The sequence below is a fragment of the Rhinoraja longicauda genome, chromosome 1 (genome assembly GCF_053455715.1).
Source record: "Rhinoraja longicauda isolate Sanriku21f chromosome 1, sRhiLon1.1, whole genome shotgun sequence".
Lineage (NCBI taxonomy): Eukaryota > Metazoa > Chordata > Chondrichthyes > Rajiformes > Arhynchobatidae > Rhinoraja > Rhinoraja longicauda.
Window position 1 is genome coordinate 92,927,661 of NC_135953.1, and position 24,088 is coordinate 92,951,748.

Here is a 24,088-nt window from a genome sequence, read left to right on the forward strand (position 1 = left end):
TAACGTTTTCAACGATTTGAATTAATAATTAAATTACTTAGTGAAGACAGAACCAAAGCACTCGTTTAACTGTTCTGCCATTTCCTTGCTTCCCCATTATAAATTCACTCGTCTCTGACTGCAAGGGAACTTCACTAATCTTTTCCTTTTTACATATCTAAAGAAGCTTTTACAGTCAGTTTTTATATTCCACACAAGCTTTCTTTCATGCTCTTTCTTCCCCCCTCCTGTTGAGTTCTAAATTTCTTCCAGGCCTCCGGTGTGCTGTTCCCTCTGGCCAATTTATATGCCTCTTCCTTGGATTTAACACTATCCTTGATTCCCTCGTCTGTTCATTTGTTCTGGTGAAGGCGCTGTGCACATGGCAGTCAGCCAACAGTCGCTTGTCGTTTTCTTTTTTTTTCACTTTTAGTTTCAAGTTTTCGTGTACCTTGTGTGTTGTGGCTATTGGCAGACCAATTTCACTCCGGGGATGAATAATTTCTCGCCGAGGATGAATAAAGTTTTATCATATCGTATTACACAATACCCAGTCTTGGATGGCCTGTCCTCTAGTCGGTTCTTCTACATGTTTGTTTAAAAAACCACCCCGTATACATTCAAGGAAATCCTCCTCCTCCTCAGCGCTGCTACCAATTTGGTTGGCGCAATCTATTTGTAGATTAAATTTACCCATGATAACTGCTGTACCTTTGCTACATGCACCCATACTTTCCTGCTTGATGCTATCCCAAACCTCCCTATTGCTGTTTGAAGGTCTGTATACAACTCTAACATGCGTTTTCTGCCCTTGGCTATTTCGCAGTTCTACCCATATCGATTCTACAGCATCCAAGCTAGGAGTGGCGACCCAGTTCCCCATGTCTTATGATGGGTTTATAAGGAATGATGGTGTTGACTGCCAAGCTGAAGTCAATGAACAACAGCCTGACATACATTTCCCTGTTGTCCAATGGGTCTAGCACAGAGTGGAGTCCAGCAAGATCACATCAGCTGTTAATCTGTGGTGACAGTAGGCAAATTGAAGTGGTTCCAGGTTAATACTGAAGTAGGAGTTGACTTGCATCATGCCCAACCTCTCAAAACACTTTATCACAATAGATGAGAGTGCCACCAGACTGTAGTTGGTGCAACGTCATCTTCCTCTTCTTGGTCATCAGTGTTAAGTATGTCCTTGCAAACCAGGTGGGAACCTTGGATTGTAGTAATGAGGGATTGAAGATGTCCCGAAAACTCCAGCCAGGTTTTGAGAACATGGTTAGGTACTCCATCAGAGCTGGGCACTTTAAGGGTTCACCCACGAAAGGATCTTCTGGTGTCAGATTCGGAGACCGTGTTCTCAGGGTCTTTGGAGCTCGTGAAAGTATGGAAGGCATTGAGTTCATTCGGGAGTGAAGCACTGTTGTTTGTTGAGCTGCTGAGTTTTACTGTTAGGAAGTGAAAGCATGCAAACCATGTCACAAGTGCAGGGTCACCTCTGAGCTGTCAGTTTAGTCCCGAATTGTCTCTTTGCTATATTGTTGATGGTAATTCAGAAACATCATCTTCAAACTAGCCTTGTTGAAGTCCCCACAATGATAGAGAAGGTTTTGGAGTATGAATGAAATGGATGCAAAGTAACAAGCTGCAAATCATCAGGGATTAACATTGGCATGCCAGATATTCACCTCCTGCAGGACATTTCACAGCCTGTTTCTACGTTCCAGTTATAGCCGATTAATGGAAAAGGCAGGTGAAACACTTGCATATTGAATTTAAACTACTATTGAAATACCTCAAGATCAAGAAAAGTAAACCAGTTGTAAAATACAAACTCTTAATAATAATCATTAGTTTCCATTCAGCAACATGCCCAAAAATTAACTGGAGATGCTACAAAAAAAGCTTGCTTTAAGGTCCTGAAATTTCAGAGCTATAAAAATCAAGATAATAAAATACTTACTCAGACCTCGACCTCTGCTATCTTGAATGTAACCTCTTTGGAAACCACCTTTCGCATTAGATGGTTGTTTTGGAGGTAGTTTCGGGCCCTTAACTTTTGATGAATGTCCTTCAGCTCCGTTCTCCTTCTCGTAGTCAGATACTCTGGTTGCAGGAATCTGCATTTCTTTTTCTGTTTCATAAAATATGCAAAGATGATGTTGGATTCCAAAGGTGATCATCAGATTATAAGGTCCAACTGATAGTTTAATGTTTCCAAATGTGGAAATTTAAATAACCATGTACACGAAAATGAAAGAAATTATTTTTGGAAACCAATCAGCAACAGATACACACTTTCAAGTCAAAAACAGTAAACAAGAGCTCTTTATCATGGAATAGAATTCTGGTTTTCATTTCAGGGAGAACAATTGTCTAAAATGGATGTAGGATTTGAACCTTATCTGTAGACCTCTTTCACATTAAAAAAATGAGTGACACAAAAGTGGGTGGCATTGTAGATAGTAAAGCTGATTGTCAAACATTGCAGCAGGATCTTGATCGGTAAGCCAGGTGGGTTGAGGAATGGTTGATGGAATACAGAGAAATGTGAGGTGTTGCATTTTGGAAAGTCCAACATGGGCAGGACCTACACAGTGAACGATAGGGCTCTGGGGAGTGTTGTAGAACAGCAGGATCTAGGAGTGTAGGTACATGGTTTCTTGAAAGTGGTGTCACGGGTAGATAGGGTGGTCAAAAAGGCTTTCGGTAGTTTGGTCTTCATCAGTCAGAGTATTGAGTATAGCAGTTGGGAGGTCATGTTGCAGTATTACAAGACATTGGTGAGGCCAAATTTAGAGTATTGTGTTCAGTTTTGGGCACAGCGAGTAGGAAAAAGAAAATTACTTTTGAAAGTAGTCCCATAGTTTTTTTTTTAAACAGCAACAGAAAATAGTGGAAATGCCCAGCTGACCAAGCTGCAATTGCAGAAAGAGGCAACAATATTATTTCACTCTTCTCAAAAAATAGCTACAAATCAAATCAGTTACATTCAATTTCTCTTCCCACAGGTGCTGTATAACCAGATGAATAGACGTAGTTCTGCTTTTTCTTCTTTTGTTCAATTCTAACTAAACGTGTGGAAGTTGACGATGCACAGAACACTAAACACCAAACATTCCAGACTGTAATAAGTTCAGATTCAATTTCAGCTGTTCCACTTGATTGAGTATTAACGAGTAATAATTGAGTATTAATAATTATAACTAGGTAGCAGCTACAAATGTCTACAAAAGCCCGCTTATGTACAAAGAGACTCACGGCATCATCCCCAGTAACATATCTCACTGTATTCAATCCAATACCAGAAATTTACAAGACAGTCCTCAGGTCACTTCATTTGTACTAGAATTAGAGCAAACAAAAATAGCTACCGACAGTCACTATATCCATGGACTATCCCAGAGTGGAACATCCTTCCCAACACCACCAGATGTGCACCAACATTGTCACTCTTCAAGTCACAGCTCGACAACGGACATGGATCATCTCACCAACCTTGCCCACATAAAAATCAAAATAACCAGTACCCACGCGAGCGAAACCTGCACAAGATAGCCCAGCGGTTGTGCAGTAGAAAACAGAAACAGAAGACAGAGAGGTTGTTCTATATCAAATCTGATAGAAATGCACAATATTTTGATCCACAATGCATCAACATGCAAGAACAATAACCATATAAGCTTTCTTTTCACAGATCCTATACTTAAAGGTCTAAAAGAAGAAAGTTTCAGATTCTAGATGACTTTTGAAATCCCAAGTAACATTCTATAGAAAGATCAATCTGTTCACACTGAATCCAGGAGTGCTTGTAATTTTGAAGTGAATCAACAATCCCTTACCTCAGAAGCAAGATTGCTACCAGTCAAGTACACAGTAATATACCAGTATTTGTAGAAGAAAATGGACAGTTGATGTGTCCTACCAAGACCCTTCATCTCAACTTAAAAATACAGTTCAATGATGAAAACAGTTATAGATTTAGTTGCAACAATGACAAACTCTGATAATTGTATATAGTCCTGTTAGAATAATTGACATCTGCCACATGTTCAAATTCAAGGTCTTTATTTGGAACTGTAAAACTCACCTGAATCCTCTCCATCCATTTTACAATGAACAGGTTGAAACACTTGTCTAGGCGCATCTTCTGTGCTGACTGGCATGCCGTAGGGATTAGCATAAAACAGCAGCAAAGGCTGGAAATGACCTCGAATACACTTGGAGACCACATCTTTCCACTTTGATCCAACCTGCCAATATATTTTAGTTCAATAGTCGCGTAACTGGGCGGTTTACAAAATGGACAATAGAATATTGCCTTTAAGTAGACTTTGTAAGTATGAAAACTGACAGTTGTTTTCCCCCATTATTATTTTAATTAATATAACATTATTATTTCTAAATTCTTGTGAACATCTGATATTTTTGTAGCCTGCATATTATCATTGCAATAATAGATTTAAAACATTTAAAGCCTATTCCTACGAGAATTCTGTGGCACTCTATGTAGGTTAGATAGGTTAGTGTGCTTGAAGTTTGAAAGAAAGATTTCAAATGTTAGTCTATTTAACAAATACACAATTAGTCACGTGTTGCTCTTTTTATAAACACTAAGGGTTATTAGCACGGGTCACAAACAGTAAGCCACTGCATTGGGCACATTGGTGGGCAGGAAGGGGGAAAAACAAACTCAGTATAAGTATGCGAGAGCTGAATGCCCATTTTAAAAAGACACATTCACTGACGATACTATATAACAAAGAATGATTCTGATGAAAATTCATCCACCTGAAATGAAAAGTTTCCATGTTCTTGTGCATCGTTTAACTAAATACGTATTATCTTTTTAATAACCTATTATCTTTTTAACAACCAAGACAGTCAATACAGCAATTTTTAAACAGTTTCATTTTGGAGGCAAGAGAATTTAAAAATTGAATTGTTTAGGGAGAAATATCTATAGCTTAGGAGTCTAAACAGTGGAAACATGATCGTTCATGGTAGGGCTGGTTTTCTAAATTCAAGATTAATGAAAAGGCCAAACTATGGGAGTGCCGATACCCTTGCTTGGCTACAAATTTGTGGGACTAGATTTATATTAAGATATGCCAGCAGAGTTTTGGATGACCAAGGTTACCTAGAGAAGAATAAAGAAGGTTGATGAGGAGTGCTCCAGAATACTGCGACTGCGCAGTTGGGGCCTGTTGATCTAATACTTATGTGCTCATCTTGTGTCACAACGGTAAGATGGCCGCCAGATCCACACGTGCGCATTTGGGGGAGGGTTGCCATTTTGAGATCGCCATTTGATTGGCTCTACCACTTCTCCCCACGTGGAGTCCGGCACGTCCTAGTTGGCAACTGCCATTCAACTGCAACTGGTTGGCCGCCAGGGCTTCTTCCCGCTCAAAGCAACGGCCATCGCCGTCGAGCCGCTGCTGTTGAATGAGAGGACCGTTGCCGTCAAGCCGTCACCGCCTCTAGGGGGATTGAGGGGGGGATGTAGTGTGTAAGGTGGGGTGGGGATTGAGGGGGGATGGAGTGAGGGGGAGGGGGGATGGAGTGGGTGAGGGGGGGATGGAGTGGGTGAGGAGGGGGGATATGTGGGGTTGACGGGGGACGGAGTGGGTGAGTGGAGGGGGAGGGAAAGGGGGAGTGGGGGAGGGAAAGGGGGGAGTGGGGGGGAGGGAGTGGGGATGGAGAGGGTGCTAGACCAATGCAGGAGAGGTTTGTGTCCAACGGGTCCACCCTTTTCTAGTAATACTTAAATATTTCTATCTTCCAACAATATACTGTCTTCTCACGGCATTTCTTCATATTTATCTTATTCATGTGGGGCATGCTCAAATAGTATTTTAAGCCAGTTAAGCTTTTATACAAAATTCCAGATTTGGTATAAAATATCTTGTCCATCAATTATGTTCCATCATTTTACCAGTTAGCTTCCCAAAGAGAGCACCACATTGTTCATTTTTACCCAGCTATAAAAGTGTTATCATCTATCTATCTATATACTAAAACTCTCGTTTGTTTGTTCCTGAACTACAGCCAAAACCGTAGTGGGGGGAGGTGGGTTATGAGGGTGGGGGAGATGGAGTGGGTGAGTGGTGGGGAGGGAAGGGGTGAGTGGAGAGGGAAGGAGGGGGGATGGAGTGGGTGTGTGGGGGGCGGAAAGGAGGTGCGATGGAGTGAGGGGGAGGAGGGATTGAGTGGGGGGTGGGCAGTGGAAGGGGGGGAGTGGGGGAGCGGTTTCTGCCCGCTCAAAACAACTGCCGTCGTAGTCGAGCTGACGCTGCTGCTGAATGAGGGCACAGTATCGAGGATCGCCAAGAGAGGATTTCAACCATAAAACATTCTAGATCAGATTTATTTTATTTGAAAGAAAAACACTATTTATTTTAAAGGAAAAACACGATTTTTATTGAGATTTTTTTCATTTCTAAAAAAGAAATGGCATTTATTTTAAAGGAAAACGCGATTTTCATTGAGATTAAGTTTATTTAAAAAAAGAGCGATTTTCAAGAAAAAACACAATTTTCATTAGGATTTATGTTATTTTAATGAGGAAAAGTCAATTTTCATTTAATACTTCCGTTTTCATTGATAATTGATAACTGAAATTGTGTTTAGGTTATTTTAAACAACAGATGCGATTTTCATTGAAATTTATTTCATTTAAAAAAAAGCCTGACCCTTCCCCTCGATTTTCATTGAGATTAATTTTATTTTTAAAAACAAGAAATTTGATCTAATACTTCCGTTTTCATTAATAAGTGAAATTGTGTTTAGGTTATTTTAAAGAACACGATTTTCATGGAGATTTATTTTATTTTAAAAAAAAGGTCTGACCCCTACCCTAACCCATGATATTCATTGTGATTAATTTTATTCTAAAAAAAGCCTAACCCTAACCCTCACCTGCGATTTCTATTGAGATTAATTTTATTCTAAAAAAAAGTTTGATCTAATATTTACATTTTCATTAATAACAGAAATTGTGTTTATGTTATTTTAAAGAACAAACTCGATTTACCCATGTCACAATGGGAACCCAACGAGGAATGGGCCCAACTGGTCTAGTATTCTTTAAAACTTTTCTTCTGCACTCAAGTGAATCTCCTTGTGTTTTACAAGTTTGTGACCAAAGCAGAGCATACTTGCTGATTTAAACTAAACTCACCTCTTTAACATTGGCATCATCAAAGAAAATCCACTTAGCACTTTTGGTATGAAAGGCAAATGTACAGTAGTGTCTGTTGGAGTAGCATACCATACCAACAAGGACTAATTCACTTCTTTTAGCCCGTTCATCAGTTGCTCTGAAAAAAAGCTTCAAAAGAACATACAGTATTACCAATGAGCCTGGGTCTCTTCACACTTCTCAAAATTCTAACTGAATTTTAAAAGTGGAGATTGATGTTTCTGCTATTCTTTTTAGAATGAAGCTACTTCCTTCTGGGTATAAATTAAATTAATTTGAAGAGAATTACAGGAGTATGCTTACAAGAGGGCTATGTACTACTTAAATAGTTGCTTTCTTCCAACAATAAAGTATTTTATAATGGCAATCCTTATACAAAGTAACACACAAAAAGGCAATCTAGTAAAGGCCCTTGTTTTAACTGGAATCGAATGCAACTGAGGTTGTCATTTAAATATGCCTGGAAACTTCTATGTCATGACATTTCTTTCCAGTTCTAGTTTACAGGTCCAGGTATGTCAAAATATGCAAAATAATGAATGATAAAAACGATGCAAAAAAAGTTCATATACAGGCGACCCCTTGTTACAACAGTTCTGGCAATCTAACGGAATTCACAAATTATCAAAATAAATCTGAGATACGGAATTAAAATATGTTGTTACAGAATGTGTCAACTTTTTTTTAAACTTGTATTTTTTTAAACATGTGCATTGTTGATGATGTGGCTTTGTACTATGAAAGATCATGATACAGATGGTCCTCAGGGAACATAACCCTCTCCACCCCTGTAACGTAAACGGCGCCTGTTATAACTACACAAGTTAATTGTGACAGAGGAATAAAGTGGCTGGCTTCTGCTGAAGTCTGGGGATGTGGGAAGCTGCAGTGACAGGCTCTCCTAAGGTAGGTGGGTGATGGTCTTTGAAGTTGTTTGAATTGCTAAAGTGCAGATGATTATGTTTTGACACCCGTCTGCCTTTAACAAAACCCTTTGCAAAGGTCAGAAACTGCTGTAAAATGCTAACAACAATCAAGAGAAGATAGAATAAAAGAAATGAGATTCCAGTTTATACCAAAGATAGACAAAATGTTTTGGAGTAACTCAGGTCAGACAGCATCTATTGAGTAAAGGAATAGGTGACGTTTTAAACTGTGATGAAACTATTAAGATTTTACAAGGATACTCAATTTCAGCTAGTTTGTACAATTTGAATGGATGTTCCCATTATCAAACACCTGTTAAACGGCCCATCCTGAGCACTGACAATAAAAGTAAAAGCAACCAAACTTGTCTTTATACAATTACTTTAAGACTTTACATCAGGATAGGATTCCACTGCACAAATACACACTGGATTTTATTTTCACTATTAACTTTAAATAACTGTTTCTTCTGACTCACTCCAGGGAGGTAGAGCTGTAATGCCAAATATCTGATAACATCCAATGTGAGATCTGAATTCTCAGAGTCCCAGACCAAACCAATGGTGACTATCTCTGGGCAATTCATTAACACACGTCTGATCTTTATCTTCTGTCCACAATTGCTCTGAAAGCAAAAACAATATCAAAGAACTTAAAACATATCAACATAAACAATGCAAAACAATGACAAAACTCAAAAAAACTTTGGCCAAGACTGACATATACAAAAAATTTTTTGGCAAAACATATTTAGAACAATCTAACAATGTTTGGACAAATGAAGAAATAACCAAAACGAAGAAGGAACTGCAGATGCTGGTTAAACATAAAAGGACACAAAGTGTTTGTAAAACACTGGAGTAACTCAGCAGGTCAGGCAGCATCTCCGGATAAAATGGATAGGTGACGTCTCGGGTCGAGACCTTTCTTCAGAAGCTTTCTGAAGGGTCTCGACCCAAAACATCACCTATGCATGTTCTCCAGAGATGCTGCCTGACCTGCTGAGTTACTCCAGCACTTTGTGTCCTTTTGAGAAAGAATAGCCCTTGGGATCTGAACAGGTTTGGTGAACTTTACCAGAAGAATATAGGAGTTAAATAACTATCAGCAGAAAATTAGCTTCATACATATGAAACATATATTTCTATAACACACTTCCATAATACTTACCAAATTTCATTTCTTACAAATTTTCCATTATGTATCTGCATCACCTCCTATCATATCTTGCCTTAACAAAAACATTATAAAAGTTGACAGTGTAATGATATGCTTTAAAAGCAAGGGGGAGTACTGTACACTATTTGTGTAATACGATTAGAATCACAATGGAATAGAGAAACAATTTTCATCTTCTTTCAAAAATTATCACCTGACTGTGTACTTTTAGGATAGAGTACTATGTGCTGTCATCACAACCTTGAAGTCCATGGAGCCAATAATCTTTGTAGGAGCCTAATTCAGTGATTGGCATCATCATAGTGCTCATATGCATAATTGGTGCTTCAGACCACAGCATCGGTTCAATTGACTAGAGCTCTGCCTCAGTACATTATTAGTGTTCTCTCATCATTTAAAAAATCATGCTGTTTTGTCTGTATCACTCCTGAATGACAGCAAAAGAAAAGCAGGCCAGCCATCTCTGCCACTCCATACCCTTAGGACAAAGACAATAAGGGGGGGGGGGGGGGGAAACGAATGACAAAATCCTACGAGCACCACCTCTGAGTGAATAAAGTACAGACAAGTACATATCTCAGCCGGGTTTGGAAGGGTTATTTGTCAACCACCTGATGGTCGCCTCAGACAGATTTTCCTCCAAAGCACTTAGATGAGGATTACCACAGGATGGCCCACATGACAGTTACAGCAAATCCAAATCACCATGCTTAGTAACACACCATTCACCGACATTACGCCACCTTCAACGTAATACCATCACTAGTCATATCTTTACATCCCCACCCCTTTCCGCCTTCCACGGAGACCTTTCTCCCCGCAACTCTGTGGTTCACTCATCCCTTTCCACCCAAACCATCCCCTCCCCAAGTACCATCTCCTGCAATCGGAAGAGACGCGACACCCGTCCCTATACTCCTCCTCCTCATCCATCCAGGGACCCAAGCAATCATTCTAGGTGAGACAAAGGTTCACGTGCACCTCCACTAAACACATCTACTGCATCTGGATGCTCCCGATGTGGCCTCCTTTACATTGGCAAGACCAAGCATGAACATGGCAACCGTTTCGCTGAACAATAGTTCTCAGTCTGCAAAGGCATACTCGATCTTCCGGTTGCTGACCATTTTAACTCTTCCCATTTCCATACTGATCTTTCTATCCTGGGCCTCCTCCATTGGCAGTGAGGCTGTATGTATATTAGAGGAACTGACCCAAACTACTCCTTTCGTCTTTTCATCTCTGGTATTGTCCAACCATCTGACCTATTAAAACCTCCCTCATCTGTATCACATATCACTTGCCAGGCTTTGTCGTGCCCTTCCTCTCTTCCAATTTCTCCTCATTCCAGCTCCCCCTACACAATCAGACTGAAAGGACCCAACCAAAAACATTACCTATCCATGTCGCCAGAGATGCTGCCTGACCAGCTGAGTTACTCCAGCACTTTGCCTTTTTTCATAAACCAGCATCTGCAGTACCTCGTTTCCCCATACTAAGGAGTTGGACCTCATTGTCCATCTTGCCTGAAAGCCCGGAGACAAGGAGAATGAGTACATTCTCCTCCAACTTTTTGCAGGTTTGGTGATAACTAGGAAACCATTGAGTTTATTAAGTAATAGGGTGTATAGGAGTGCTCAGGGAGGGGTAGTACCTCTGGAGAGGGACATGCCGTGCTCCTCGGAGGATAATTTGTCCACCTTTGGTCCCAACCTGACACCTAGCTCTCATCTGTGGCTCCAAGCTGTTAGCATGTAACAGCAGCCACACCATGGAAAACCGTTTCAACTGGTGGGCTAAACCAGATGCGGTTGGCTGATGGATCTCAAACCCTTGGTGAGTTGAGCAACATGCTCAGCCCAGCATGCAAAGTCTGTTCAGTCAGATTGGGCCGAAGAAATCCACTGGAGGGTTCAACGGCCAGGAAGGCGGCTCAGCAGTGCACTGTGGAGTGCAAAGGGCATGTCAAAGCACGAAAGAAGATATAGCCATCCACTGCAGCCAAAGGAGTTTCCAGACGTAACGTCTAACCGTGCCACTTGAATCCAGATCTTGCGGCCGATAGGGTGGGGTTGCTCATGTGCAACATCTTCTCCACCTTAATCTCTTCCACGCACGTTTTTGTGTGTTTATCATTCTCTTCTCTTCACTCTGTCTTCTTAAAAAGTCTTACGGCAACAGGGAAGGAGCAAAAAGACAGGTAGAGGTTGCTACTGGAAGTCGCAGTTCTGAACCTACACGTAGGCAACCTGCAGACCAGTGGTCGCTCTTCTTTGGACCAGGGAAAGCGTAGAGGTTCCGCAGCATCCCAGGCGACTGAGCAGCCCTCTTTAGTACCCGCACTGCTCACTCTAGTAAGAGAAGGGACTAGAAAAGGTGCCCGGAACATTGCCTCCCTACGGAAAAAACTGGTCAGCGAGAGGCAGTTGACAGTTAACAAATGCGGTCCATAATAAAAGATACAACTCATTTTGGACGCATGGAATGTCTGCATACTGATGGATCGAGACGACACGGCAAGACTTCGCCGGAGAACTGCCCTGCTAACCCGGGAACTAGCGCGGTATAGGATTGAGGTTGCTGCTCTCAGCGAAATATGTTTCCCTAATGAAGGATCAGGGAAGCAGAGGGCAGTTATACGTTTTTCTGGAAGGGCAAAGCAGAGAATGACAGGATACACGGAGTGAGACTGGCAATTAGAACAGCCCTCCTCTGTCAGTTACCTGACCTTCCTACAGGAGTCAACAAGCACTTGATGAAGCTTCATATCCCCTTCAACTCCTCATGCCACCTAACTCATCAGTGCACACGCTCCTACTCTGACCAGCAGCAACGAAGACAAGGAAAAGTTCTATGAGGACCTTGACTGCTTAGACCACTGACTGGAGACTCAAATGACAAGTGGAACTAGTTTATAGTGCTAGTTACAGAATCAGCAAAAGCTGTGCTCAGACTCAAATAAAGAGCTCTAGTTTGATGAAAACAACGAGGAAATCATCAAACTCTTAGAAGAGAAGCGCAGGGCATTCATTGAATGGCAAACTGATGTGTCAAAGAAAAATTGCTTTTAGCATCTACAGAGCAAAGCACAGAAAGAACTGTGCATAATGCAGGACAACTGGTGGGCATGCAAAGCAGACGAGGTCCAACATTATGCGGAGACAAACAATTCTAAATTGTTCTTTAGTTCTCTAAAAGCAGTGTATGGACCCTCCCATTCCAGTTCAACCCCATTTCTCGCATCAAACAGCACAACCCTGCTCAAGGACAAGAGCAGCTTAATTGAAAGGTGGAGAGAACACTTTGCCATCCTACTTAACAGATCCTCCACGATTCAGCCGCTGTAGACCAGATTCCTCTGAAGCCATCACTGGATAACCTTGACCTCCCCTTAATCCTGGGCGGTCAAAAATACCATCGACCAGACGAGTTCTGGGAAAGCATCGGGTATGGATGGAATCCTCGCGGAGCTCTACAAAGCAGCAGACCCAGAGGCTCTGAATGCCTTCCATGACATCCTGACATGCATATGGGAGACTGAAATTATGCCTAGCAAATTTTGGAATGCTGCTATTGTCTCCTTGTTCAAAAAAACAGGCAACAAAGCGGCTTGTGGCAACTACCGAGGCATCTTCCTAGTGTCCATTGCTGGGAAGATACTGGCCAGAGTGATCAGAAGAAAGGCTGCCAGAGACATAATGTGGCTTCAGACCTGATCGCAGCACTGTTGACATGGCCTTCAAGGTAAGACAAGACCTGGAAAATTGCAGAGCAGAAGATGGACCTCTACGCTGTCTTCATCGACCTGACAAAGATCTGAGGAACATACTTGCCACGCTTGGTTGCCCTCAAAAACTCACTTATCTCATCCGCTTTTTCCATGATTGCTTGATGGGATAAGTACTGGTAAATGGCAACCTCTCTGTATCCTTCAACATCTCCAATGGAGTCAAACATGGCAGTATTCTCGCCCCAGTAGTTCCACCTCCTTTTCAGCTGCGTTCTGAGTTATGCCCTCCAAGATCTCGCTCGCAGGGTCTTCAAGTACTGACTTGACGGGTCTCTCTTTGATCTATGTCGACTGAACGGCAAGAACAAAACTCTTGAATGCCTCATCACCGATGCGTTCTTTGTGGATGGTTGCACCCTCATGGCACACAAGGAATCTGACCTCCTATTTATTGTGTCCAGATTTTGCAGAAGTAGCATAGCTGTTTGATCTTAATATCAGTCTCAGCAAGACAGAAGTCCTCCACCGCCAGCCCCATGATCTTCAGCACCACTACCAATTATACACATTGACAACAATTGAAAGCAGTTGACACTTTCAAGTACTTGGGCAGCATGATATCTTCTGACGGCTCGCTGGACAAGGAAAAATTGACCAGAATCAGCGAGGCCAGTCAAGCACTTGGTCGACTCTGAGCACGAGTGTTAAACCACAACATCAAGCTGACAACTAGGCTGAAAGTCTACAAACCTGTAGCATTCTCCAGCTTGCTGTATGGATGTGAAACACGAACCTTAGATAGAAACATAGAAAATAGGTGCTGGAGTAGGCCATTTGGCCCTTCGAGCCAGCACCACCATTCAATATGATCATGGCTGATCATCCAAAATCAGTACCCCGTGCCTGCTTTCTCCACATATCCCTTAGCCCTAAAAGCTATATATAACTCTCTCTTGAATACATCCAGGCCTCCACTGCCACCTGTAGCAGATAATTCCAGATTCAAGGCGGGGGGGGTGGGCCGCATTTATTAAAGTTTCAGCTTGACAGCTCAGCAGCAGCGGCACCTGGATGGCTCCGCAGTTCCTCCCCCCCTCATTGGCCGCCACTCCAGTCACTCGGGCAGGTCCCATTGTGATATCGAACGGGGCTGATGACCAGGGAATATGGAAAAGTGATTTTGTAAACTTTAAAATGTCAATAACTTAAAAAATATAAGACCAATTTGAACAAAACGCCACTGCAGACCCCAGGACAATGGTGAGTAGGTGGGCCTAAAATTGTTGCGCTATCGTGTACCGTTTAGCTGTATTTCCGGATGAGCGGGCACAGACAAACGGCACAAATAAATGCCAAATGGCCAAGCAAACAAGATGAGTCTTAGTAATATGAAATTTTTAAACTATAAAATTTCTCTAACTTAAAAAATATACGACCAATTTAAATAAATCTTGTTATAAACAGTCGCCAGGAGAGTGGTGATTAAGATGGCGCTAAAATTGTGGCGCTATGGTTTGCCGTTTTGGCTGCAGGTCCACAACCAAATTTCAAAATCTCAGAGAGATATACATACATGCACACACATATATATATATGGATAGATAGATTCAAGCTAAAACTTTAGTCTGGACATTACCTTTTAAAATTAAAAAAAATTAAAATTAAATCATTGCCCAATTGCAATCTCTCTTTTATACTCTTAATGTTTTCAAGAGGGTTAGATTTAGCTCTTATAGCCAAGGGAATCAAGGGATATGGGGAAAAAGCCGGAACAGAGTACTGATTTTGGATGATCAGCCATGATCATATTGAATGCCCTACTCCTGCACCTATTTTCTATGTTTTTATATTTTCCCATAGGCAGTAGTAAGAATACATTAACTCAAAAGTAACAATATCTTGATTACAAATATAGGTAGAATGAGTCAATTTGAGAAGAGAAAGGACGAGCATCCATAAACCTGTTTTCATTAATAAGTCTGTAGTGGAGAGACACAGTAACTTGGGGTGTACATCTATGAAGACCTGTCCTGGACCCATCACATTGATGCAATGATAAAGAAAGCCAATTAACACCGAGAAGATTAAGGAGATTTGGTATGTCGACAAATACTCTCTCTTGAACTATTACAGGTGATAACACATTGGGAACAATTAAGATAGAGAACATATTGACTGGTTGCATCATGGCCTGGTTCAGCAACTCGAATGCCCAGGAACGAAGGAGGTTACAAAAAGTGGTGAACACTGCGGCACTGACCTCCTCACCATCTTAGAGATCTATAAGAGGCGCTGTCTCAATAATTCAGCCAATATCATCAAGGACCCAAATCATGCTGGTCATGCTCTCATTTCTTCCCAACAACCATCAGGCTATTGAACACTACAAACTCCAACAAACCACTGAACTCCTATGGGTGCACAAGGGACTTTGGGCTTTGTTTTGTTTTTGTTCTATACTATTTTTTTATTTACTGAACTTATTTTTTTGGTTGTTCATTATATTATCTTTATTATATTATATTTTAAGTACTGTGTTTATACACCTGTTGTGCTGCTGCAGCAAGTAAGAATTTCATTGTTCTATTTGGGACATATGACAACACTCAAGTATTTTCATGATGTGGTTTTAATTAGTCAGAATAAAACAGGCCTCGGTTCTGTGTTAAAAGTTGGCAGGGTAAAAATGGCAATGTAGTTGCAACATGTAGCATTGGAGTGCGTATCAAATCAACATCCCAGTGTTGCATGAACATTATTTCTACTGGAAATAAATTTTGAAACAAGATTTTGACCTAGGACAAATGTAACCACAGGAAGTATGGCATTTTCACATGGATCGTGCAGATAATGCTACAAAAGGGTGTGCATATTTTTTTTGTAACAAATCATGAAATTCAGCTGCTCAATAGTTCAAAGTGGAGGAGCAAATGGTAATTGTCCACATTGTTCTTACCGGACAGTTCCTATAGTCGCCAATGGTACTTGCTGCTTGAAGTAGCTCTGCAAACAATTCTGGCCGAGGACGTTCATGTCTCTCCATCATTCTGTCTACCTGGTTACTAAATTCAAATTACAGTTATCAGTTCTTCCAGTTTTATTTCACATATGGAATTCTTTCCTAATATTTAGGAAATGTTACTCACCAGAGTGCTGTTATTGACACATAATGTACCAGCTCCGTGAATGGTAAAGGATCCGATGTAGCTCCACAGCTGTGGCACACACTCTAAAATAAAAAAGACTGCTTATTGCAAATAGTTATGAACATGACAATTTTTTTTAATTACTGCGAAGGGGGTAGAGATGAAGAGGGGAAGTTGCTTACCAAAACAATAATCCTCTACAATGATATTACAAATAAGTTTTTAAATTACAATGAGTGGTTCGAATATTGAGAACATGGGACAGTACAGCACAGGAATGGCATATCAATGGTGACGATGATGCCAATCGAACTAATTCCAAATTGCTTGCACATGGTCAATATTCCTCTATTCCCAGGTCACTGTGTACATAAGTCTTAACATTTGCTATCGTATTTGCTTTTAGCACCTCCCCTAGCAACAAATTCCAGGCACCTACCACCCTGTGTAAAACAAACCTGCCTGCAACATCCACTTTAAATTTTCCCCTCTTACCTTAAAGCTCCACACACTATTTGACATTTTCACATTAGGAAAGGCAGCCTAACAATCTCTGTTATCAGCTTAATGCCCCAGGGTACACGTGTTACAGGCGAGATAGAGGTGGTGGTGGGGGCGGGTGGGAGAAGAGGAGGTAGTTGAGGCACGTACTGTAACAAGATTTAAAATACATAGGAAAGGTTTTGACAGATATGGGCCAAACGTGAGCAGCGGGACCAGCAAAGATGATCCCTCCACCTCCAAATTATGGTGGGGTGGATAAAGAGATGGGTTACTAGAAAAGTGGGAATTTAGTGAGAAGGTAGCCATGGAAGCAAAGGAAATGGGGGAACTGAGGAACATTCATATCTGAATAACAGAGCAGAAGCACTAGCAGTCCTAAAGAATATTAAGGTGGTTAAATTCCCGTATCCTCATACATTGTGGGCAGCTAAGAAAAAAATTGCTGACAAGTGTACCAATAGAAAAGATTTAGAGGGATGTGGGTCAGACACAGGCAAATAGTTCAGTTCCAAAACCTGGATGGCATGGAAGAGTTGAGTTGGAACTGCCTCTGTGCTACATTTTAATCTACATCTAAATATTTGGGTGGTGATTTATGAATTCGATAAACCAGAATGGGGGTGGGGTGAGGGTGTGTGTGTGCGTGTGTGCGTGTGTGTGCCTGCGCGCGGAGAGAAGAGCTTATGCACTGTTCCTTATTCAAAAAACAAGTAAACACTCTTTTTACTCGGAAGACTTTGTTTTTGCACAGCAATGCATAAAATGGAAGAATATTAACGATTTAAGTGAAATGTACAATTCAACGCAGCTTTGCAACATAAGATTCCACTGCAAAATACTTGGTCCTTTGAAAAATCATTTAATATTTTGTTGGAACACCCACTTTTTGGATGGTGCTATGATAGGAATTATCATTTAAGCTTTGTGGCAGTAATTCTAGCAAGGCATACCTTCCAAACAAATGCTGTTGTTTAGAAATAAAATTTGAAATGAAACCCTAGTTTATTAAAAATATCTATTTCAGATGCAAAATATTTGTGCACACCAATTTTAAAACACTGAATCTGGTATTAAATTTAAAATTAAAAAATTAAACCTACATGCAAAGAAACTCAACTTTTGCTCTTTCAAACAAATCAGATGCTTCAGTTTGTCAGCATATAATCCTCAAACATTTTCACCATCTCCAATGGGATCCCACTACTGGCCACATCTTTCCAAACCGTTCCGTCCGAAAATCCCTGGTCAACTCGTCCCTTCCCACCCAAACCAACCCCTCCCCAGGTACAATCCCCTATCACCGCAGGAGATACAACACCCATCCATTTACCTCCCCCTTCGACTCCATCCAAGGGCACAAACAGTCTTTCCAGGTGAGACAGAGGTTCTCTTGCACCTCCTCCAACCTCATCTACTGTATCCGCCGCTCCAGGTGTTAACATCTCTACATCAGCGAGACCAAGCGCAGGCTCAGCGATCGTTTCGCTGAACACCTCCGTTCAGTCTGTCTTAACCTACCTGATCTCCTGATGGCTCAGCATTTCAACTCCCCCTCCCATTCCCAATCTGACCTTTCTGTCCTGGGCCTCCTCCATTGTTAGAGTGAGGCCCAACGCAAATTGGATCAACAGCACCTCATATTTCGCTTGGGTAGTTTACACCCCAGCGATAAGAACATTGACTTCTCTAACTTCAGATAGTCCTTGCTTTTTCTCTCTCCATCCCCTCCCCTTCCCAGTTCTCCCACTTGTTTTACTGTCTCCGACTACATTCTATCTTTGTCCCACCCCCTCCCGACATCAGTCTGAAGGGTCTTGACCCAAAACGTCACCAATTCCTTCTCTCCAGAGATGCTCCCTGACCTGCTGAGTTACTCCAGCATTTTGTGTCTAGCTCCATTTTGTCACCTCTCTTTTTTCATTTATTTTCCCAAATGCCTCTTCTAATACACCTGTCCAACCACAGCCTCACATGGAGAGCAATGTTCTGCACCCAACGCAGGGAACTGGCAGTCTTCATAAACTCAGAAGTTGCAAACTTGCTGGCTGTTTTGCAGCAACTATTGTCCCAGCACAATTGGCTAATGAACTCGGCAAGGACAATGGTCATGTGGCAAGAGCTTATTGCCTTTTCGCAGCTGCATGCAAACAAAATCTGTCTACCATATACCCTAATTAAGTCTCACCGTTTGAATGGAGAGTACAAGATTAAGGAAATTTTACACCTTCAGACTTAACTGTGTTTAAGGTTTATTTGGTTAAAAGTACTTTAATGATTTTTATGATTTTATAAATTTTGTTCTTTTCAAATTAAAAAATGTTCCAAAAAAATTTAAGAAACTATCAGGAGCACAAAAGCATTCATAGCCTTTAATAGTTCTGACAATTGGCCAAACACAAAAGCATGGTTTATCCAGTTCTCTCAGGTTTTTACAAGTACTTTATGGGTGGACTTTTTTTTGGCTCAGCTTGAAACTGCAAGTAGACAATAGCGGATCTGTTAAAGACTTTCTATGTAGGTCAGCAGCATATCACTAGCACATATTCTGTAGGTCAGCAGCATACCACTAGTACATATTCTGTAGGTCAGCGGCATACCACTAGTACATATTCTGGCTTCTTATTTAAATGCATTTTTGATTTTCTTTTGAAACCGACTTGTTTTGAAATTAACATCCTGAATATGAATACATTATTCCAATAGATTACAGAAATGCTTCATGACACTGTATCAAATTGCTTCACATAATAATCTAACAACTCAGGTCACGTTGAAACACCAAATCATTGTATTTGAAATACCTTTTACATCTCAGGATATTTAAACATGTTCAAAACTGATGAGTTTTGAAATGTTGTTCACTGCCACAACAGTGGCAAACATAATATGCACCAAAGAATAAGAAATATCCTTTAAAAAGTCTATTTCAGTACCACAGAAAAAAGGAAAAGCTTTGTCGTTTATATAAATATCTATGTTTCTCTAATTAAGTATCTGATGGAATTCAATATTCATTGTCCAATGGGAATTAAAGGTCTGTTATTTCCTCAAAGACTACAGGATCCTACATAAAGTTAAATATTATTTTACATTGCTTAAGTTTTATTACTCACCTGTTCATAAAGGGTCATGGCAAACTTCTGGTGAGTAATGCAACACTTAGCAGTACATGTATCCATTTCAGTGTCTGAGACTATGTGCAAGTGAATTCTTTCCAAAATATTCTCCTAGAAAGAAAATAAAGTACATTTTTTAGATGCTCCCACCAGAATTAACAGAGGTCCATGACTGATTTAGTAAGGGCAATTTTTTAATGTCTTGATCAATCAAAGCCAAAAAAAAATATTCTTCTCCAAGTACTTAAAGATGAAAAGTTAAAACTTTCAGCAAGATCAGCAAGTAACTTTGGGCAGCAATTAAAATTAGTAAAATAATGAAAGAAGCAGATCAACATTCAAATCTCCACATTTTGTATAAAAAGTCTATTTGAATAAACATCTTGCGAAAAATTGAACTTTCCAAATTTGAATTTTTGTTTTAATTAGAAACTAGTTCTTTATATAAGGTAATGTGCCTCATAAGATATTTTGAAATCCATGAAACACACTACTCATACATGTATTGAAGCATTAAAAAAACATCATTAGGAACAGAGCAAGATAACTGCATATTGGTATTTATACAAAGCCTTTTAACATCTCTCAAAGTCTTTCACAAAGAGTTATATTGATCGATGTATTTTAATTATGGTAAAATGAAGATCAGTTTTATCTCTTTATTGACTTTTGTACAGCATTTCTTCTCAATACATGTATTTCAAGAAGACTCTGCCTTGGAATTCTTCAATTTCTTGCTCTCATTCTTTTGTATCAAACAATAAGTGTCAACACTATTTAGTAAATAACATTATGGAGAATATGTATGTTTCGGCTTATTTCCATTGGATTACTTTGAAAAATCTAAAACCTGAATATCATGAAAGCAGAAGCAAATAAAAAGTTTAAAATTCCAAAATCAAAAAGTTTTCCAATCTTACACAGGATCAATGCAAGATCCAATTTAGGACGGTTAGTTCTGAATGCTTTAAAGTGGTACATTTAAAGCTGGGACTGTTGTAGTACCTACCAGCTTGTCAAGGATAGGCCTAGTCAGCCAGAGCAGAAAATGTAACCACAAATGAAACATTCCACTCTCAAAGCAGAACAATGTCAAAGCCACACTCTTACAGATGGACAGATGCCAACCTAGTACTTTATGAGGTGAGAATGTGGTGGAAAATCAAAGATTGTGGAGGTCACATTGGAGGAATTAGCCAAGGCAGAAGAACTTGGTCAGTTTTCAATTTTAAATACCAGAGAGTACAAAAACTCCTTGCAGGAACAGTATCGCAGGGGACTTAACTGAACTAGCAAAAAAGGGAATCATTACATTTGTGGAAGAGGCAGTTTTGTAACCACAGTCATCTTTTGCAAATAATGCAAAAACAAACAATACAAAAGCAAACAATATCACAATGTGGCAAAAAAGGTATTTAGGGCCCTTCATTTGCAGGAATGATTGTATGGCCCATCTCTAATTGTCCCAGTGGCTTGCTGGTTGAGGGGCAGTAAAGAAGATTCTTAGCCAAAAAAATCAAATCAAGGTTATTGTTCTATGCGTAAGTACTGTGAAGTACAGGCACAATGAAAATCTTCCTCTATGGTTGGGTTAGGGTTGTGTTGGTGGTTTAAGAACCTGATGGTTGGCGGAAATAGGAGGATCAGTCTGGTGGAACTAGAACACTACAAATGGCAGAGAAAACTTGTGGAAGTTGTACAGAAAAACCAAAAAGGTCATGGTAATACAAAGCATAATATAAATAAGGAAATTAGAGATGCATATAGCAAGTGTAATTGAAAATGGCGGCGCTGCTCAGCAGTTGCGGCCTACCTGCAGTTCGTTTGTCTTTTGTGTTTTTTGTTGTTTTTCTGTCTTACTTGTAGTGTTTAGATGTGATGTAATGTTTTTTGTGGTTGAGTACTATGTGTGGGAGGGGGGGAACTGTAAAATTGTCTCTTCCGAACGGAGACACGACCTTTTTTCTGGGCGGTGTCTCTGTTCCCGCTGCAGCCTACCATCAGCCAAACACCTGGAGCTGGCGGCCTCCACCTGGGACACCTGGGCTCTGGTTCGCAGAGCCCACGGACCGGATTTACCATCTGTGGAGCTGGCTGCCTTCGGAGGCTGTGGTGGCGCTGCGGGAGTGGCTGCGACTCGCCTTCGGAGGCTCCGAAGGCTTCTATGGCCGCGGACCTCGTGGATATCGGAAGCTCGCAGGCCCTGCCCTGGGTGGGGGCCGACATCGGGAGCTCCGGCAGCTGCAGTGTCTTTGCCCGCCCCGAATCGAGGGGCTTGGGTCGTCCCATTGCGGACCTTTCACCGTCCGGCACGGCCTGAAATAGGCCGCGGGATTTTTCTCTGCCCGGCGGGGGCTTCAATATCGGGAGCCCTGACGTGCAGTGACAGGCCTGGAACGTGGCGACTTCAACAGCCTGAACGTGGGAGAAGGCAGCAGGGGAAAAGACATTCTGGCCTTCCATCACAGTGAGGAGGTGACTGGAGGAGACTCACTGTGATGGGTGTTTCTTTTTTTTGTTTTGTGTTGATTTGTGATTGTGTGTGAAATTGCTTATTGTTGGACTGTGTGTAACTGAATTTCGTCCAAAAGACTTGTTTTTTTGGATGACAATAAAGGCTATTCTGATATTCTGATACATCATGGGAGAATTTAACTTGCACAGATAGGGAAAGCAAACAGTGTAAAAAACGAATTCATGGAGTGTGTAATATTTCTAGATCAGTATGTTGAGGAGAGATTATTTTAAATTTATGAAATGACGTTAATTGATGAATTGATAATCAAGGAGCGTTTAGGGAACACTGATCATTATGTGATAGAATTTTATACAAACATTCGGTGTAACAGTTCAATCTGAATAAAGCAAACCATGAAGGTTATGAAATTGAAAAATGCACGAGTGTAAGAAATAACACATTTTACTAATGTTCTTTAGAGAGGCCAACAAAAAAAAAAAACAGAAGAAAATGGTCCAATCATGACTATAACTATAAATTTTATGGATGTGTTTGATCAAAAGTAAAAGCTATTGGCATTACTCCAAAAAAGTCAGAAAATTGGAAAGTTTTAGACTTTAATAGGAAAATTAAGGGCAATGAGGAAGAAAGGAAAAGAATGCAGAAAAAGATTGCAAAATCTTGTACAGAAATGCTGGAATGACAAAAATGACTAAAGTTAATAAGGTTCCTAGCAGACCAAGAAAGGAGAAATGATATTGGAGAATGAAGAAATGGCAGAGAAATTAAACAAATAAAGATATAGAAAAAATATTGGCGAATAAGGAGGTCAAAGAAATTATTACTAAATAATTACTATTGTAGCACAGCTAGTAGAGCTGCCGCCTCAGAGCTCCAGCAATGCAGGTACTACATAACAACCAGTGAAATCTGTGTGGAATTTGCACATTTTCTCTGTAACGGTGTGGACCCACCAGATGCCCTGGATTCCTTGCACATCCTAAACAAATGTAGGATTGGTACGGTAATTGGCCACTAAACTGTGTAAGATGTGGTCAAATCTTATGATTGGAAGAGTTCATGGGAATGTTACAAGAATAAAATGGTTAAGGTCGGGTTTAATGTGAAAATGGGTGCTTGATGGTGAGCATAAACTCACTGGGCATAGGGCCTGCTTCTGTGCTGTATCAATATGATAATAAAACTTAATCATAATCATACTTTATTTATATATTCGTGTCATCACAGCTGTTTGCCAATAGCGAGCAAATTTTAGTGCCACGTCATTGGCCTCTGCAAGATCCTTTACATTGCACGTGTCATGCAGCATGTCACTGCTCAGAAGATGTTCCATAGTCTGGAGGCCCCGTCCGCACTCAGTCTGCCGCATCTTCAGTATACCCCACTTCAGCATGTTCGATTTGCTCCTCCCCATGTCACAGCTCAGAAGATGTTCCATAGTCTAGAGGCCCCGTCCGCACTCACAGTCTGCCGCATCTTCAGTATACCCCACTTCAGCATGTTCGATTTGCTCCTCCCCATACCACTGCGGTCTGTTGAGACTCCGCCAAGTTATCTATAGTTGATCGGAACCTGGTGGGAGTTTCTCAGAGGGATCGATTGCCATGTGAGTGTTTTCCGGAGATTTCTCTAGTCTCTCTTCCCAGAGTTTGAGCCTTCTGGACGATGCACTGCAGTCCAGGGGATGGACAGAAGAGAGGAAACTTCTGCATGATTTCAAACGCTGAGGTAGCAAAGGGTGGTCATGTGGGGGGTGTCTTTCATCCCCTGATTGTCTGAGGTGTTCTTTTTGACTGGCTATCATACTTTATTAGCCAAGTATGT

The 24,088-nt window shown here is 40.8% G+C and overlaps 1 protein-coding gene across 1 annotated transcript in view; it reads right to left on the minus strand.

Annotated features, from left to right (window-relative positions):
* Positions 1-24,088, minus strand: part of LOC144600016 (ubiquitin carboxyl-terminal hydrolase 53-like) — a 75,238-nt gene that overhangs the window by 26,819 nt on the left and 24,331 nt on the right. The window contains exons 4-10 of the mRNA XM_078411340.1: positions 19,783-19,896; positions 16,166-16,248; positions 15,976-16,081; positions 8,589-8,735; positions 7,163-7,312; positions 4,070-4,232; positions 1,943-2,113 (exon numbers count right to left, since the gene is read on the minus strand). Of these exons, the coding sequence (XP_078267466.1) occupies positions 1,943-2,113; positions 4,070-4,232; positions 7,163-7,312; positions 8,589-8,735; positions 15,976-16,081; positions 16,166-16,248; positions 19,783-19,896 (934 nt within the window). The remainder of the gene's footprint in view (positions 1-1,942; positions 2,114-4,069; positions 4,233-7,162; positions 7,313-8,588; positions 8,736-15,975; positions 16,082-16,165; positions 16,249-19,782; positions 19,897-24,088) is intronic.